We start from the raw sequence: 19,357 nt of genomic DNA, 5'->3' as shown, positions 1-19,357 counted from the left end.
GCCATTTCAACAGCACCAGGAAAGCTAAAAATGAATACTGACAGCAACGAGTTATAGAATTTGCCATCTGAAGAACTTCTGGGAACCAGTTTATCAGAAACACCAGCAAGTGACTCTTGAGATAGTTAAATTTTGATTCGAACTAAAGAAAATGTGCACTGAAGAAAAATTCAACCCTGAAATACAAAACACATCATTTAACACCCTAATGTAAAATTAGGAATACAAACAAAAGGATGTTTTTTTTTAAATATTTTGCAAACTTTATAAACTCCTATGTGAGGATTGTCATGATTTTGAAACTTGGTAAGATGCAAAATATGAAACCATTTCACGAAAAATAACACTTGATCACACACATCCAGATTGCCCCAGGAAGATTCAAGAATGGAGAAGTGCTATGAAAGACTAATTCCATATTTATAGATCACCTAGAGAATTTAGTGCCTCTCCAAAGCTCACTGCTGTGTTGACTGAATTAAAAGTTAGACTGCATTCATGCGTACAACCTCTTAATTTTTCCTCACCTAAAAGCTTCTACACAATGGACTTTTTCACGTTTTTTCTCAAGCATTGCTTTTCACTGACATCCCATTTGGATCTGTTCTTGTGGGAGCATCTCTGAGTTGCTCCCTGCTTTATTTTGCCCTCTTCCCTGCCATGAATTATGGAAATTGTGCAGGTATCTCTGGCACTCCTGACTGGGAGAAGAAACAGTGGAGCTCTGAAGACTGACCCCTCTGCCTGGCAACAGTAAGAACCAGACAGTACTTGGACAATGGCAGTTTTGAGTAGGTTCTTCCCTCTCTAGCTTAACACATCAGTCATGAACCCTCATTCTTCCAAGCCAGTTACTTTCTAATGCAAAAACTAAAAAAGCTAAACCAAACCCCTTTTCCCAGTTTACTAAGGCTTTTCCTTTTCTTTTGACTGTTGGTTGTCTTAAGTAAAATTCGGAATGAACAAAAGAGGGAAATATATTGTATTTAATTTGGAGACGAAAATGAAGGTTCTACGTAGGATTGAAGCTGGGCAATCTCTTTCAAGTGTGAGGGATGAATTTGATATCAGTAAATCAACATTTTATGGCATTAAGATCAACAAAAATGACTTTGAATCTTGTGCTGAAACAGGATATGCTATGCTGAAAAGAGAAAGGGGCCAACAAGAGCCCAATATGGTAACGTGGATGATGCAGTTTGCATGTGCGAAGAACAGAAGCACTCCTCTGCTAACAGTGTGGCGCTTCAGGCTGCAGAAAGAGTTACACGGTGAATAGACTTTAAGGCCAGTAATGGTTGAGGTTTTTTTTTTCTTTTTTTATTCTTTTTTAATTAAAATTTCCAACTGCTCCCCGTTTCCCATTTCCCTCCCCCTCCTCCCACATATTGCCCCCTCCCCCCGCTCCCCTCCCCCTATCCCCATTCCTCTTCTCCTCCCCCTAGTCCACTCCCCCCCCCTCTCGATACTGAAGAGCAGTCCAAATTCCCTGCTCTACAGGAAGACCAAGGTCCTCCCACTTCTATCTAGGTCCAGGAAGGTGAGCATCCAAACAGGCTACGCTCCCACAAAGCCAGTTCATGTATTAGGATCGAAACCTAGTGCCATTGTCCTTGGCTTCTCATCAGCCTTCATTGTCCGCCTTGTTCAGAGAGTCCAGTTTCAACCCATGCTTATTCAGTCCCAGTCCAGCTGGCCTTGGAGAGCTCCCAATAGATCAGTTCCACTGTCACTGTGGGTGGGTGCACGCCTCGTGGTCCTGATTTCCTTGCTCATGTTCTCCCTCCTTCTGCTCCTCATTTGGACCTTAAGAGCTCAGACGGTTGATCCAAATTGGGTCTCTGTCTCTCTCTCGATCCATCGCCAGATGAAAGTTCCTGTGCCATTCTCCTTGGCCTCTCGTCAGCTCTCATTGTCCACCACATTCAGAGAGTCCGGTTTTGTCCCATGTTTTTTTCAGTAGCAGTCCAGCTGGCCTTGGTGAGCTCCCAATAGATCGGCCCCCCTGTCTCAGTGGTTGGGTGCACCCCTCATGGTCCTGACTTCCTTGTTCATGTTCTCTCTCCTTCTGCTCCTCATTATAACCTTGGGAGCTCAGTCCGGTGCTCCAGTGTGGGTCTCTGTCTCTATCTCCATCCATCGCTAGATGAAGGTTCTATGGCGATATGCAAGATATTCATCAGTATGATTATAGGATAGGTTCATTTCAGGTTCCCTATCCTCAGGTGCCCCAATGAACTAACTGGGGACATTGCCCTGGGCATCTGGTAGCCATTCCAGGTTCAAGTCTCTTGCCAACCCTTAGGTGGCACCCTTAACTAAGGTATGAGTATCCCTGCTCCCCAATCCAACCTTCCTTTACCCCCAATCACCCCGATTCCCCCAGTTCCCCTCATCCTCTCCTTCACACTTTTCTCTCCCCATCACCCCTCATCCCCATCCCACCCCACCCCCCAAGATTCCAATTTTTTGCCCATCAATCTTGTCTATTTCCCATAGCTGGGAGGATATCTATATGTTTTTCCTTGGGTTTACCCTCTTGTTTAGCTTCTTTAGGATCACAAAATATAGACTCAGTGGCCCCTATCCATGGCTAGAAACCAATTATGAGTGAGTACATCCCATGATCTTCTTTTTGGGTCTGGGTTACCTCACTCAGGATCGTATTTTCTATTTCCATCCATTTGCATGCAAAATTCGAGAAGTCATTGTTTTTTACCGCAGAGTAGTACTATAATGTATATATATTCCACACTTTCTTCATCCATTCTTCTATTGAAGGGCATCTAGGTTGCTTCCAGGTTCTGGCTATTACAAATAATGCTGCTATGAACATAGTTGGACAAATGCTTTTGTCATATGATAGGGCATCTCTTGGGTATATTCCCAAGAGTGCTATTGCTGGGTCCAGGGGTAGGTTGATCCCAATTTTTCTGAGAAACCGCCACACTGATTTCCAAAGTGGTTGCACAAGTTTGCAGTCCCACCAGCAATGGATGAGGGTACCCCTTTCTCCACAACCTCTCCAGCAAAGGCTATCCTTGGTGTTTTTGATTTTAGCCATTCTGACAGGTGTAAAATGATATCTCAAAGTTGTTTTGATTTGCATTTCTCTGATCGCTAAGGAGGTTGAGCATGACCTTAAGTATCTTTTGGCCATTTTAACTTCTTCTGGTGAGAATTCTCTGTTCAGTTCAGTGCCCCATTTTTTAATTGGGTTAATTATCCTTTTAAAGTCTAGTTTCTTGAGTTCTTTATAAATTTTGGAGATCAGACCTTTGTCTGTAGCGGGGTTGGTGAAGATCTTCTCCCAGCCAGTAGGCTGCCTTTTTGTCTTAATGACAGTGTCCTTTGCTTTACAGAAGCTTCTCAGTTTCAGGAGGTCCCATTTATTCAATGTTGCCCTTAATGTCTGTGCTGCTGGGGTTATACATAGGAAGCGATCTCCTGTGCCCATATCTTGTAGGGTACTTCCCATTTTCTCTTCTATCAGGTTCAGTGTGTTCAGATTGATATTGAGGTCTTTGATCCATTTGGACTTGAGTTTTGTGCATGGTGATAGATATGGGTCTATTTTCATTCTTCTACAGGTTGACATCCAATTGTGCCAGCACCATTTGTTGAAGATGCTTTCTTTCTTCCATTGTATACTTTTAGCTCCTTTATCGAAAATTAGTTGTTCATAGGTTTGTGGGTTAAAATCCGGGTCTTCTATATGATTCCATTGGTCGACTGCTCTGTTTTTATGCCAGTACCACGCTGTTTTCATTACTGTAGCTCTGTAATAGAGTTTGAAGTCAGGGATGGTAATGCCTCCAGAAGTTCCTTTATTGTATAAGATTGTTTTGGCTATCCTGGGTTTTTTGTTTCTCCATATAAAGTTGATTATTGTCCTTTCAAGATCTGTGAAAAATTTTGATGGGATTTTAATGGGGATTGCATTGAATCTATAAATTGCCCTTGGTAGAATTGCCATTTTTACTATGTTGATCCTCCCAATCCAGGAGCAAGGGAGATCCTTCCATTTTCTGGTATCCTCTTCAATTTCTTTCTTCAATGCCTTAAAGTTCTTGTCAAATAGATCTTTCACTTCCTTGGTTAGCGTTACCCCAAGATATTTTATGCTTTTTGTGGCTATCGTGAAAGGTGATGATTCTCTTATTTCCCCCTCTGCTTCCATATCCTTTGTGTATAAGAGGGCGACTGATTTTTTGGAGTTGATCTTGTATCCTGCCACATTACTAAAGGCGTTTATCAGCTGTAGGAGTTCTTTGGTGGAGTTTTTGGAGTCGCTCATGTACACTATCATATCATCTGCAAATAATGCAAGTTTAACTTCTTCCTTTCCAATTTGAATCCCCTTTATCCCCTTATGTTGTCTTATTGCTATTGCTAAAACTTCGAGAACTATATTGAAGAGGTATGGAGAGAGTGGACAGCCTTGGCGTGTTCCTGACTTTAGTGGGATGGCTTTAAGTTTCTCTCCATTTAATTTGATATTAGCTGTCGGCTTGCTGTATATAGCTTTAATTAAATTTAGGTATGACCCTTGTATCCCTAATCTCTCCAAGACTTTTATCATAAAGGGATGTTGAATTTTGTCAAATGCTTTTTCAGCGTCTAATGAAACGATCATATGGTTTTTTTCTTTCAGTTTATTTATATGATGGATTACATTGATAGATTTGCGTATGTTAAACCAGCCCTGCATCTCTGGTATGAAGCCTACTTGATCATAATGGATAATTTTTCTAATGTGTTCTTGGATTCGGTTTGCCAGAATTTTGTTGAGGATTTTTGCGTCGATGTTCATGAGTGAGATTGGCCTGTAATTTTCTTTCTTGGTTGGGTCTTTGTGTGGTTTTGGTATCAGAGTTACTGTAGCTTCATAAAAGGAATTTGGCAATGACTCTTCTGTTTCTATATTGTGAAATACCTTAAGGAGTATAGGTATTAGGTCTTCTTGGAAGTTCTGGTAGAATTCCGCATTGAAACCATCTGGTCCTGGACTTTTTTTGGAAGGGAGGTTTTTGATAACCGCTTCTAATTCTTCACGACTAACAGGTCTATTTAGGTTGTTCACCTGGTCCTGGTTTAACTTTGGTATATGGTACTTATCTAAAAAAGTGTCCATTTCTTTTACATTTTCCAGTTTTGTGGCATACAGGCTTTTGTAGTAAGATCTAATGATTCTCTGAATTTCCTCTGTGTCTGTGGTTATGTCTCCCTTTTCATTTCTGATCTTATTAATTTGCAGATTCTCTCTCTGCCGTTTGATTAGTTTGGATAGGGGTTTATCAATCTTGTTGATTTTCTCCAGGAACCAGCTTTTTGATTTATTGATTCTTTCAATTGTTTTCTGTGTTTCTATTTTGTTGATTTCAGCCCTCAGTTTGATTATTTCCAGTCTTCTACCCCTTCTAGGTGAGTCTGCTTCTTTTTTTTCTAGAGCTTTCAGGTGGGCTGTATATAGCTTTAATTAAGTCTCCAATGTGTGCTTTCTCTGTTTTCTTTAAGTGGGCAGTTAGTGCTATGATCTTTCCTCTCAGGACTGCTTTCATAGTGTCCCATAGGTTTGAGTATGTTGTTTCTTTATTTTCATTGTCTTCAAGGAAGACTTTAATTTCTTTCTTTATTTCTTCCTTAATCCAGGTATGGTTCAGTAGTTGACTATTCAGTTTCCATGAGTTTGTAGGCTTTCTGGGGCTAGCATTGTTGCTGAATTCTAGCTTTAATCCATGGTGATCTGATAAGATACAGGTGGTTATTAATATTTTTTTGTAACTGTGAATGTTTGCTTTGTTACCGAGTATGTGGTCGATTTTTGAGAAGGTTCCATGAGCTGCAGAGAAGAAGGTATATTCTTTCCTATTTGGATGGAATATTCTATAGATGTCTGTTAAGTCCATATGATTCATTACCTCCATTAATTCTCTTATTTCTCTGTTAGGTTTCTGTCTAATTGACCTGTCCATTGGTGAGAGAGGAGTATTAAAGTCTCCTACTATTAATGTGTGCGGTTTGATGGCTGCCTTGAGTTTTAACAATGTTTCTTTTACGTACGTGGGTGCTTTTATATTAGGGGCATAGATATTCAGGATTGAGATTTCATCCTGATGAATTGTTCCTGTTATGAGTAGAAAATGTCCCTCTCCATCTCTTCTGATTGATTTAAGTTTGAAGTCAACTTTGTTAGAAATTAGTATGGCCACACCTGCTTGTTTCCTAGGTCCATTTACTTGATAAGCCTTATCCCAGCCCTTTACTCTGAGTAGGTGCCTGTCTTTGTGGTTGAGGTGTGTTTCTTGTAAACAGCAGAATGTTGGATCCTGTTTTCGTATCCAATCTCTTAGTCTGTGCCTTTTTATAGGTGAATTGAGTCCATTGACATTAAGTGATACTAATGACCAGTGGTTGTTAACTCCGGTCATTTTTTTTAGTAGTAGATTTTGTGTGTTTCCCTTCTTTGAGTTGCGCTGGTGAAGGGTCTCTAGATGTCTGAGTTACTGTGGTCATTGTTGGACTCCTTGATTAATGATTTTCCTTCTATTACTTTCTGTAAGGCTGGATTTGTGGCTATGTATTGTTTAAATTTGTTTTTATCCTGGAAAATTTTGTTTTCTCCATTTATAGTGAACTAAAGCTTGGCTGGGTATAGTAGTCTGGGCTTGCATCCATGGTCTCGTAGTTTCTGCAGTACATCTATCCAGGACCTTCTGGCTTTCATGGTTTCCATAGAGAAGTCAGGTGTAAGTCTGATAGGTTTACCTTTATAAGTAACTTGGCCTTTTTCCTTTGCTGCTCTTAGTATTCTTTCTTTATTCTGTATGCTTTGTGTTTTGATTATTATATGGAGAGAGGATGTTTTTTTTTTGATCCAGCCTATTCGGTGTTCTGTATGCTTCTTGAACCTTCATAGGTATATCTTTCTTTAGGTTGGGAAAGTTTTCTTCTATAATTTTATTAAATATATTTTCTGGACCGTTGAGATGCGCTTCTTCTCCTTCTTCTATTCCTATTATTCTTAGGTTTGGTCTTTTTATTGTGTCCCATATTTCCTGAATGTTTTGTGATGAGAATTTGTTGGCCTTGCTGTTTTCTTTGATCAGCGTGTTTATTTTCTCTATGGTATCTTCAGAATCTGAGATTCTTTCTTCTATCTCTTGTATTCTGTTGGTTATGCTTGCTTCTGTAGTCTCTATTCGTTTACCTAGATTTTCCCTGTCCAGCTGGCCTTCTGTTTGTGTTTTCTTCTTTGCCTCCATTTCAGTTTTTAAGTCTTGAACTGTTTCCATTATCTGTTTGATTGTTTTTCCTTGGTTTCCTAGGGTATCATTCACTGATTTACTCAGTTCTTCAAACTTTCTGTTATACTTCTCATCCATTTCTATAAGGGCATTTTTTACATGCTGTTTAAGGGCGTCAATCACTTTCATAAAGTCAATTTTATCTACTTCTTCATGATTAAGGTGTTCATGTCCTCCTGTTGTGAGGTCGCTGGGTTCTGTTGGTTTATATAGTTTTTCAGATTGTTGGGTGAATTCTTGCATTGGTGCCTGCCCATCTCTTTCTCCGAATGCTCCCCTATGGATCTTCTTTTACCGGATCAGGTCTCCTTGCCTACTGATGTACCTTCCCAGTGATGGCACCCTGCAGTGATAGCTCTCCTGGTGCTCCAGTGATGTCTCTCCTGGTACCAATATCAGATCTCCGTGCCCAAAGACGGCTCTCCTGGTACCCAGATTAGCTCTCCCACTGATGGCTCTCCTGGTGCCAAGACAGACTTGGCTGGATGGTGTTATGTGCCCAAAGAGGAAAGGGGGCAGAAGGAAGAAGGGTTCTGGATGCAAGCTGGGTGGGACAAGAAGAGAGAGGCAGTATGCAGGGTGTAGAGCCCCTGCAGGGAGCCCAGGGAGTATAGGGTGGGGGATGAGGAACTTCAGAGTTCCCTGTCCAGGGCTGCTTCCGCCGCCGCTGGTCACAAACTCACCAGGCTGCTGTCTCTCCTGGTGCCTAGATCAGATCTCCCTGCAGGTTGGGTAGTTTGTAAACAAAGCCCTTACCTTCTTGTTGCAGGCAGGCCAGTGAGACAAAGGAAGTCTCGCCTGCCTACTTGCCCTGAGGATTTGCCCCCAGCGCCAGACAGACTGAGCTGGATGGTGTTATGTGCCCAAAGAGGAAAGGGGGCAGAAGGAAGAAGGGTTCTGGATGCAAGCTGGGTGGGACAAGAAGAGAGAGGCAGTATGCAGGGTGTAGAGCCCCTGCAGGGAGCCCAGGGAGTATAGGGTGGGGGATGAGGAACTTCAGAGTTCCCTGTCCAGGGCTGCTTCCACAGCCGCTGGTCACAAACTCACCCCCAATGGTTGAGTTTTTAGATTTTGAAATAGTCATTCAATTTTGGGAAGCCAAAAGCATGTGAGGAACATGTCCGAGGTTCAGTTTCAGAACACTTTGAGCTGTTTTGACAAAAGCTATCTAGATAATTAAAGAGGGAAAACAACATTTAGCAAAGCTATAGAGTTGGGATGAGATTGACCTTTATTGGAAGTCAATGCCAGAGTTAAAAAGATGCCTGCCTACCAAGGAGGAAAAGAAGCAAAGAACAATTGTCTGCCCTTATATGTGCTAATGCAGATGGGACTCACAAATTAAAATCAGTCATTATTGGAAAAGCAAAGATGTCCAAAAGAGTGAAAGAGGACACAAGTACATTATATATTATATATATAAACCTAATAAGGGTGTTTACTTCACAGGTGAATTATTTTCAAAATGGTTCTTTCACAATTTTGTTCCTGACATCAAGCATTTTTTAACTTCATGAAAACAACTCAGTGAAGTGTTAACTCTGGACAGTTCTCCAGTTCACCCTTCTGCTGAACCATTAGCCAATGAGGATGGTCAAACAAAATACAAGTTCTTTACCTGGAATACTTCAATCTTGATTCAAGCAATGAATCAAGATATAATCTTGAGCTGCAAACAACTTCATAGATGGAAACAACTTGAAGAGTCTTGTAATTTTGAGAGAAAGTGAGAGTGAAAAGGTAAAAAGATAAAAAGACAGTTTCCAAGATTAAAATCTACAATGTGAAAAGTGCAATTTTTAACTGGACAAAAAGTTGGGAAGAAGTAACTAACAATAGCAAATGCATAGGAATATTTTCTATATTACAAAATACGAATACAAAAAGGAGCCTGTCTGTCACTTTCAAGGATTAGAAGATAGGTATTATAGAGAAATTCTTGAGAAAGGAGCTGAGTTAGAAACCAAGTTGGGTAAATGACAGGATATGGTTAAATTGAAGTGATAAAGAAAAAAGTTTGCTCCTCACCTCCCCCAAAAAGACAAAAGGTGAGACCAACAAATAAATCTGTCCCAAGTGGGGAGCTAAAAAAGAGACTGCTGAATTTAAATTACCTATTGTAAAAGACAGTTTGGATTAACTTCTTAACTTTGTTGATGCCATACCTGAGTTTCAAAGATTCCATTTCACACTAAAAGAGATGCAACAAAATACAGCAAAGAAAGAGTATTCAAGAATAAAGTATATTCAAAAATTGACATATTTTTAATAAATATGCTTCATTATATTAAGGATATTTCCAATATGCCTTCAGTTTCTAGTTCTGGTAATTAGATTATGTAAAAAAAAATTGTAATTATATTATACAAACATATTGTTAATTGACATTATTTTTAATCAAACACATTGTTTTTCATATCAATGCCCATTTATATACTGGTTATAAAAAAGCTTAAAAATAATACATTTACATTTCTTAAAAATAAAAGCATGGCTAGCTTAATAAGACCTGAACAATGCCAACAACAATGGATATACTAACATGAAAGCGGGGAAAATCTCATAGAGGCCAACTCCTTAATAAATAGCTGTGGACAACTACTGGCAGCTGAGAGAGGGAGAATTAGTCTTTCCAAGGCAGATAAGTGCAGTACCAAGTGGTCATCACTGAAATCATATACATTCACAACAATGTGGTAATAAATGTGTCTCCTACCAGTACCTCCATCAGGAAGCTAGACTCTCAGGAAGCCAAGGAATGGGGTAGATCCAGCTGCCAAGGGCAGCACTTTAACCCTAGCCACGCTGCTTAGCAGATTAAAGACCCAGAAAAAGAGCGAGATATGATGGGGAATCTTTGTCAGCCAATTATCTTTAAGAGGTGGGACCAAGTTAGGGTGTGGCTTTCTGGGACCCAGAGAAAAATGCTGCACGGCCCAGGTGCTCTCTCTTGGTGGTTCCCTCACAGCACAGCTGAGCTTGGACTTCTTGCTACTGTTTCGTGAGTTTGCCCCTTGTAATAAATAAAAATATTATTGTTTTATCTTTCAGCTAGCCTGGTTATTTCTCGAGCCGAGATAATTCAACAGTTGGCACCAAATCGTGGGGCTCGAGTCTCCAGCAGCTCCAGCCAGCTGCCATGAGGCTCCACGGGCTGCATTTGGATAGAGGATCCCCACGCAGTGCTCCTGAGTAGCTTCTAGCCTCAGTAATGTCTCAGAGTTGATCCGGGTCCTTAGACACCTGCACCATCAGCAACTGCATGGCTATCTTGGGGGTCCAGCGTTCCAGAGTGCCACGGAAGCTCAGGTGGGACATGGACTTCACCGGGTATCTCTGTCAGCATTGCTGCCTCGTTGTCCTTGTGCTTGTGCAGCTGCTGACCAGTCAGGGACCTCCACGGAGCACACAGTCTGTGATTTACACTGAATGACTGTTTTTAATTTTAGCATATTTTTTAGTATCTGACACTATAGCCAAGTTCAAGCTGGCCACGTGGCTACAACTGCACCACGACACCTACTGGCCAGTAATGGTTATTGCACCTACTCCAACTCATTACAGGTGAAATTTAAAATTTTAAATATAATTTATAAATTTGTAATTTAAAAGAGCAAGATAATGATAATTTAATAACACAAGAGTTCAACAGCTTTTTTACTCATACCATGTATGATATTATGCAAGGTTTATGTGATTTCCCTCCTACATCCCTCTATTTGATTCTAGGAATTAGCTTTGTCCTTTATATTTTCTCCTTTAAAACATGGTTCGATAATAGGACCAAGAATGAGTCACTTTTAGAAATGATACAGTCTTTACAGACTGATAATAACCAACTAAAAAGGTTGAACAAAGCCCTTATAATTTTGTCCAGAAGGCAGAATTATATGCTATTCTTATGGTGCTAAGGGATTTTAAAGGAACTGTCAATATAGTTACTGATTCACAATATATAGAAACAGTTGTCTTGCATATTGAAACTGCTGAATTTATATCAGGCGGAATGATCGGACGCTTAACAAAAAGAAAAAAAGGAATCTCACACTAACTCAGAACTAAGAAAACAGATCGGTGTTTATTAAGGGGTAGACTTACAAAGTCAGAATGTTCTGCTTGAACGATGGATGAAGATCAGATCCAAAGCAAACTGAACAGCCAAAATGGGGCTCAGGGCAAGCAGAGAAAGGAAAGAAGGAAGGGGCCAGATGTGCTTCTGCATCCAGGTAAATAGTTCATGAGGCCACGCCCCAGTAGGCGGGTAGGTATTAGCTGTAACCTTCCCACAGTACCTCCCCCTATTATTTAAATAAGAGAGTTCTAAACCTACTATAAAATTTTATACAATAAGAACAAACATCCTATTCTAATTAGCTTAAGAAGTCTTTTTTTTTTTTTTTTTTTTTTTTTTGGTTTTTTGAGACAGGGTTTCTCTGTAGCTTTGGAGCCTGTCCTGGAACTAGCTCTTGTAGACCAGGCTGGCCTCGAACTCCCAGAGATCCGCCTGCCTCTGCCTCCCGAGTGCTGGGATTAAAGGCATGTGCCACCACCGCCTGGCTGGTTAAGTCTTATATAATAAATAACTTGGCCAACAAAAGATACTTAAGGTCATGCTCAACCTCCTTAGCGATCAGAGAAATGCAAATCAAAACAACTTTGAGATATCATCTTACACCTGTCAGAATGGCTAAAATCAAAAACACCAAGGATAGCCTTTGCTGGAGAGGTTGTGGAGAAAGGGGTACCCTCATCCATTGCTGGTGGGACTGCAAACTTGTGCAACCACTTTGGAAATCAGTGTGGCGGTTTCTCAGAAAAATTGGGATCAACCTACCCCTGGACCCAGCAATAGCACTCTTGGGAATATACCCAAGAGATGCCCTATCATATGACAAAAGCATTTGTCCAACTATGTTCATAGCAGCATTATTTGTAATAGCCAGAACCTGGAAGCAACCTAGATGCCCTTCAATGGAAGAATGGATGAAGAAAGTGTGGAATATATACACATTAGAGTACTACTCTGCGGTAAAAAACAATGACTTCTCGAATTTTGCATGCAAATGGATGGAAGTAGAAAATACGATCCTGAGTGAGGTAACCCAGACCCAAAAAGAAGAACATGGGATATACTCACTTATAATTGGTTTCTAGCCATGGATAGGGGCCACTGAGTCTATAATTTGTGATCCTAAAGAAGCTAAACAAGAGTGTAAACCCAAGGAAAAACATATAGATATCCTCCCAGCTATGGGAAATAGACATGACTGATGGGCAAAAAATTGGAATCTTGGGGGTGGGGTGGGATGGGGATGAGGGGTGATGGGGAGAGAAAAGTGTGAAGGAGAAGATGAGGGGAACTGGGGGAATCGGGGTGATTGGGGATGAAGGAAGTTTGGATAGGGGAGCAGGGAAACTCATACCTTAGGTAAGGGAGCCACCTAAGGGGTGGCAAGAGACTTGAACTTGGAATGGCTACCAGAAGCCCAGGGCAATGTCCCCAGTTAGTTCATTGGGGCACCTGAGGATAGGGAACCTGAAATGAACCTATCCTATAATCATACTGATGAATATCTTGCATATCGCCATAGAACCTTCATCTAGCGATGGATGGAGATAGAACCAGAGACCCACACTGGAGCACCGGACTGAGCTCCCAAGGTTATAATGAGGAGCAGAAGGAGAGAGAACATGAACAAGAAAGTCAGGACCATGAGGGGTGCACCCAACCACTGAGACAGTGGGGCCGATCTATTGGGAGCTCACCAAGGCCAGCTGGACTGCTACTGAAAAAACATGAAACAAAACCGGACTCTCTGAATGTGGTGGACAATGAGAGCTGACGAGAGGCCAAGGAGAATGGCACAGGAACTTTCATCTGGCGATAGATCGAGAGAGAGACAGAGACCCAATTTGGAGCAACGGTCTGAGCTCTTAAGGTCCAGATGAGGAGCAGAAGGAGGGAGAACATGAGCAAGGAAATCAGGACCACGAGGCGTGCACCCACCCACTGTGACAGTGGAACTGAACTGTTGGGAGCTCTCCAAGGCCAGCTGGACTGGGACTGAATGAGCATGGGTTGAAACTGGACTCTCTGAACATGGCGGACAATGAAGGCTGATGAGAGGCCAAGGACAATGGCGCTGGGTTTCGATCCTAATACATGAAATGGCTTTGTGGGAGCTTGGCCTGTTTGGATGCTCACCTTCCTGGGCCTGGATGGAAGTGGGAGGACCTTGGTCTTCCTGTAGGGCAGGGAATTTGGACTGCTCTTTGGTATCGAGAGGGAGGGGGAATGGACTGGGGGGAGGAGAAGAGGAGTGGGGATGGGGGAGGGGAGTGGGGGGAGGGGGCAATGTGTGGGAGGAGGGGGAGGGGAATGGGAAACGGGGAGCAGTTGGAAATTTTAATAAAAAAAAAAATAACTTGGCCAAGTCATGAAAGGAAAGTTACTACATTCATCTAGTCTTCAACCCCATCAAAGATCCAAGAAGGGAAATAATGTTACTTGAGTAATTAGGAAGTGCAATCAAACAACTTCAAAAGCATGCAACAAATCATAGAGACAACTGGCTACCTGGGCAATCACCCAAATTCACATTTGCAATGCTGAAGAAACCAACTTTGGCTAAGGCCTAGAATAACTGACAGTATTTTTATTTTTTCTATTTTTTTATTTTTTTATTGAAAAAATTTCCACCTCCTCCCCGCCTCCCATTTCCCTCCCCCTCCCCCCACACCCTTTCCCCCTTCCTCTCCTGTCCAAAGAGCAGTCAGGGTTCCCTGCCCTGTGGGAAGTCCAAGGTCCTCCCCCTTCCATTCAGGTCTTCTCCAAACAGACTAGGCTTCCACAAAGCCAGTACAAGCAGTAGGATCAAAACCCAGTGCCACTGTCCTTGGTTTCTCATCAGCCTTCATTGTCGGCCATGTTCAGAGAGTTCGGTTTTATCCCATGCTTTTTCAGTCCCAGTCCAGCTGGCCTTGGTGAGTTCCCAATAGATCAGCCCCATCGTCTCAGTGGGTGGGTGCACCCCTCGTGGTCCTGACTTCCTTGCTCATGTTCTCCCTCCTTCTGCTCCTCATTTGGACCTTGGGAGCTCAGTCCAGTGCTCCAATGTGAGTGTGACAGAGTATTTTTAAAGGAAAGAAATTTTTCAAAGCCATTTTACCCTGTCTTGGCAAAATTTGACAGTTCTGCTTATCCATTTTCGGATACTATGTATTTTGTCAGTAGTTGAGGTATGGGCAGTTGCTTGCCCAAAGGCCAATTTATCAAAGAAGAAAATAAGCTCCCAGTAGAGTGTCTTTGGTGCTCAACATTCTATCTGGAGTAGATCCGTGTTGCCAGGAGTGATCGTGTCTCACTACCACAGAACTCTAAGTTAAATTAAATGCCATTTTCTACAGCTCTTTGAAGAGGTTGAAGATTATCTATCTATACAGAATATAATCTCTATGTATCTAAAGAACCTGATTAGTCTAACTATAAATATGACAAACATAGATGACTATTGATCTATAATTCTTAATACCTATCTAACTTAAAGACTAAGATAATAAACAACTGTGCAATAAATAAATGTAAACAATGTATAAGTATCTTGATCAGAGGTAGAAATGTACACTGCAAGATGGTAAATATATATATATACCTTAAAATGCATGTAAGCATGCATGAATACAATATTCAATATAATTTAACTTTGTATCCATATATAAGAATCTATACCAATGTAATTGTCTATAAACAATAACTCACAAATACCAATCTATTATCCCATCATCGAATTTACCCTTTTTTTTTTCAAAAAGATCCCTGAGCTTATAGAATTCCTACCCCAACCCTCAACCATATACCAATTGGCTGCCCAACGTGGCCAACTAACTCCACATAAAACCTAAAAGGGCTTAAAAAGAAATTCTATAAAAAAAATCAGAATTTAACACAACTTCTTGCTGTTTGCTGGCTGCTTGTGCAGCTCCTGGAGAGATTTTCCTAATTCAGCCATAATAGTAAAAAAAGCTGCAGCGGTTTTAAAATGCCGGCTTTCTGAGCTATGCTGCCAGCACAATCTCTGGCTCCTGCGGGAGACAGAGCATTTCGAGGGGGTTTGTGAATAAAGTGCTACAGCTTGCTTATTATAATATAAAGCATACTGCAGATATACCAAATAATCCCATAGGTCAGGCAGTTATGTAACAGTCAAACTGAACTCTAAAGGTTATTGTCTCCTTTTTTTTATTTTGAATATGTTGCTATTACCTGGAGGAGATTTTCTGTATAAAACACATGAGGATCTATCAGCTGGAAATCACAATGACTTGCATTTATGGGCTCTTAATGAGTTTTTGTGAACAGAATGCCTAAATTTTAATAACATTCAATTCATCATTTTTCTCTCTCTATGTTAATACTTTTTGGCTTGATTAAGAAATCTTTGTATTTACCAAGATGAAGAAAATACTTTCCTAATGTTATGTTGTTTCCCCATCCTTCATGTATATTTGTAGTCCATCTGGAACTAATTTTTGTGTATGTTATCTGTATTGGTATGGGTAAAAGTCCTAGGATTTTTGTTTGTTTTTAAATGTACATCTAATCAATCACAAAGCATTTACTGTAAATATCATTTTCCTGATTGTGGTGTTATCTTTGCCATAAATCAAATTATTGATACATCTGTTGGTTCTGGAGTTTGCTGTTTTGTCTATTCTTGTATGAATATAACTGCTTTAATTAATATCTTTATAATGTATAAATGGTCATAGAAGTCTTGTGCTTTTATTATTTTTCTTCAATAATGCTTTGATTATTCTTGGGATTTTGAATTTCCACATATACTTTAGAATCAGCTTCTCTTTTCTTTTTTCACTAACTGTTGTGACACACTGCACCCTTGTGTATATATGTTTTCAGGGCTGACCACTTGGCATTAGATAACCAGTTGGTGTGTTCTTCCCTAGGGAAGACTTTCCCATTCTCAGCATTCCTTAGGTGTCTTTAGTTCTTTCTGTAGGCTTTTGGCCTCATGGATTTTGTCTTTCCACAATAGCATATCTATTGTTTTTGACATTGAAAATACATGTAAAAGTAACATTATGAATATTGAACAGGTTATACTTATATGCTTAAGAGTGTATATGCATGTATTTGTGTGTGTGTGTTGTGTAACAACAAGTAATGAAATAAACAGGTTGTGAATTTGAAAGAGTACAAGGAGTATATGGTAGGATTTGGAGAGAGGAAAGAGAAGGGAGAAATATTTTGATTATATTATAATACCAAAATAAAAGAAGTGATTTTTTTTGAAAATTTAAGATTTAGAACATTTTCTTATTTCATCCAATAGTCTGTACTCATAATTCCATGATCGTTTTTAAGATGTCTTTTTATAGCAACTTTATTAGTTCAGTATAAAACCCCTTCTTTTAGGGATGAATACTCATGTCATTGCTGTTGTCCTTGCTCAGGTCATGTTTAGGCAGCCATGTTAGTAAGACTTTATGAGTAAGTACATTCTGACATTTCTAGGAGATACAGTCTCATGGCAAGCTCCATGTTCCTCTGGCTCTTACAATCTTTACAAATAACTAAGGAATACTGACAGAGAGTGAAATAGACATCTGTGGGGAAAGGCACACCAACTGGCTATCTAATACCAAATGGTCAGCCCTGAAAACATATATATGTAAAAAGAACATTGCACAGATAGATCAGGTTGAATATTATATATTTAGAAATATATTTATATTTAATAATATATTTAATTATACTTACATAATTAAGGAAATGAGGCCATGAATTTGAAACAGTAGAGTGGGAGGTTACTGTGGGACAATGGTCTTGTACTGTGTAAAGATCTGTCAGTTGTATTGGTTTAATAAAATGCTGATTAGCCAGTAGCCAGGCAGGAAGTATAGGCGGGGTGACCAGAATAGGAAAATTTTGGGAAGAGGAAAGGGTTCAGTCTGCAGTTGTCACCCAAATTCAGAGGAAGCAAGATGAGAATGCCTCACTATAAAATGTACCAAGCCACATGGCTAACACAGACAAGAATTATGGGTTAATGTAAGATGTATGAGTTAGTTAATAAGAAGCCTGAGCAAACAGACCAACCAGTTTATAATTAATGTAGGCCTCTGTGTGTTTCTTTGGGAATGAATGGCTGCAGGACTGGATGGGACAGAAACTTCTGTCAACAGGAAGTTACATGGGAGGGTTTGTAGGGAGGAAAAAGAAGGAGAAAATGTTTAATTATAGTCCCCCCTCAAACAATTAAGAGTTAAAAGGAAGACTCCAAACAATAACAACAAACTTTTAATATGAGCACTTGTTTTCTAGACATGAAATTTGAAATTGAAATGAAATTTATGCCCTGGCAATGCTGAAGCACGCATGGGCAGCCCGGATATAGTGGTTCTGTTGAACTTGTCCATATTGGATTTTATGGTCTAAGTTGATGAAGACAGCTGACCAGGTCACTTCCTCAAAAGAGCACCATATCTCATTACAGATGTTTGTGAGCCACTATGTGGTTGCTGGGAATTGAACTCAGGACCTTTGGAACAGCAGATAATGCTCTTAACCACTGAGCCATCTCTCCACCTCCAGCTCATTAATACTTTAAAATGTCTCTCCTCTCTCTCTCTCTCTCTCTCTCTCTCTCTCTCTCTCTCTCTCTCTCTCTGTGTATGTGTGTGTGTGTATGTGTGTGTATCTGTGTGTCTGTCTGTGTGTCTGTCTGTCTATCTGTGATATCACAGCTGACCACTTGTTCTTGGGTAACCACTGAGGGATCTCATTCCTGGGGGAGACTAATTATCGCTCTATCAGCAAACTTAATTATCTATAGCTTTTTATCGAGTGTGAGACCTGGTGAGCTTTCACCCATGCACAGTGGAATTTAAACTGGTGTTATCATTGCCCAAACCTTTTTTAGGCATATTGTTGACATTTCATGAATGTATATTCCCTGACGTAATCTTGTAGACTTCCTGGTCCTCTGCTTCTTATAGTGCACCCACTCCCCACATCATCTCCCCCAACACATACACACACACACACACCCCACAGTATTCCCCATACCCCAGGTAGAAGTCTTGTACTACAAATGTGCCCATTGTGGCACAAGTATGTTCTCATCTAAGATCAATGATCTCTCTAACAAAGGGTGGCTAGGTTTATAGTACCAGACATGATTTCCTTCCTGTTGAGCATGCCTTAAATTCAAAGAGACAGCTGTTGGTTATCACCAAGATCCAAGTGTCATCATGGTGTCCTTAATGATATCTTGCAGTGTTTGTCATTACTGTGATTCATAGGCATCAGAACTGGGTAAGACTATACATTGCCTTCCTCCTTTGACAGTTTACATAGCACCTTCCTGTTGTTCTAAGGGATAGGCCTTTGGGTCAGACCCAGCTCAATCCATCGAGTTCTGTGTCCAAAATCTGTAGTATCTTCAACAATAAGGTCCTACCTGCAACTTCTAGGAAGCAACCAAAGATAATAATTCACATTGCTTTTAAAGTATCCCAGACTCCTGACCAATAACTCTAAAGGTGGCTTCCCCTGTCTGGCACTGTAGATTCTGTTAGATAGTTTATGGGGTGTGTGTGTGTGTGTGTGTGTGTGTGTGTGTGTACACCTGTATGTATGTATGTATTTATATATGTGTGTATGTATATGTACATATATATGTAATTATATAATTTCAGGTGAATATGAAATAATATAATTCATTATCACTATTGCCAACAAACTTAGTATTATTTGTCCCACCTTTCCCCTCTCTTTCTGTATTGTCCTCCACCATTACAAGTTACAGCTTTCTCTGTTTTTTCCATTTCTCCCTTCATATAACCTATTCCCTGCAATTCCTCTCTCAAGTTCTTTCCCCATACACTTGGTCCCTTTTTACTTTCCTGGTTTCTGCATTTGCTCCTATGTATATGCTTATATCTGAAGGTTTGGAATGAAGAAACAAAACATACAACAGTTTTCTTTTTGACTTTGGGGTACCTCATTCAATTTAATATTTCCTGTTTAC

The 19,357-nt window shown here is 40.3% G+C and overlaps 1 protein-coding gene across 1 annotated transcript; it reads left to right on the top strand.

Moving 5' to 3' along the window:
• The first annotated feature begins 958 nt into the window (after positions 1-958).
• Positions 959-10,450, top strand: Tigd7 (tigger transposable element derived 7). The gene is given in 13 exon segments (XM_057760660.1): positions 959-1,101; positions 1,103-1,138; positions 1,140-1,303; positions 8,369-8,397; positions 8,400-8,475; positions 8,478-8,562; positions 8,564-8,720; positions 8,723-9,023; positions 9,026-9,181; positions 9,184-9,281; positions 9,283-9,534; positions 9,537-9,633; positions 10,359-10,450. Coding segments are annotated over 13 exon segments (1,686 nt in total).
• Positions 10,451-19,357: the final 8,907 nt, after the last annotated feature.

Source organism: Chionomys nivalis, chromosome X (assembly GCF_950005125.1).
Source record: "Chionomys nivalis chromosome X, mChiNiv1.1, whole genome shotgun sequence".
In the NCBI taxonomy this organism is placed as follows: domain Eukaryota; kingdom Metazoa; phylum Chordata; class Mammalia; order Rodentia; family Cricetidae; genus Chionomys; species Chionomys nivalis.
This window is presented reverse-complemented; position numbering and strand designations above follow the sequence as displayed.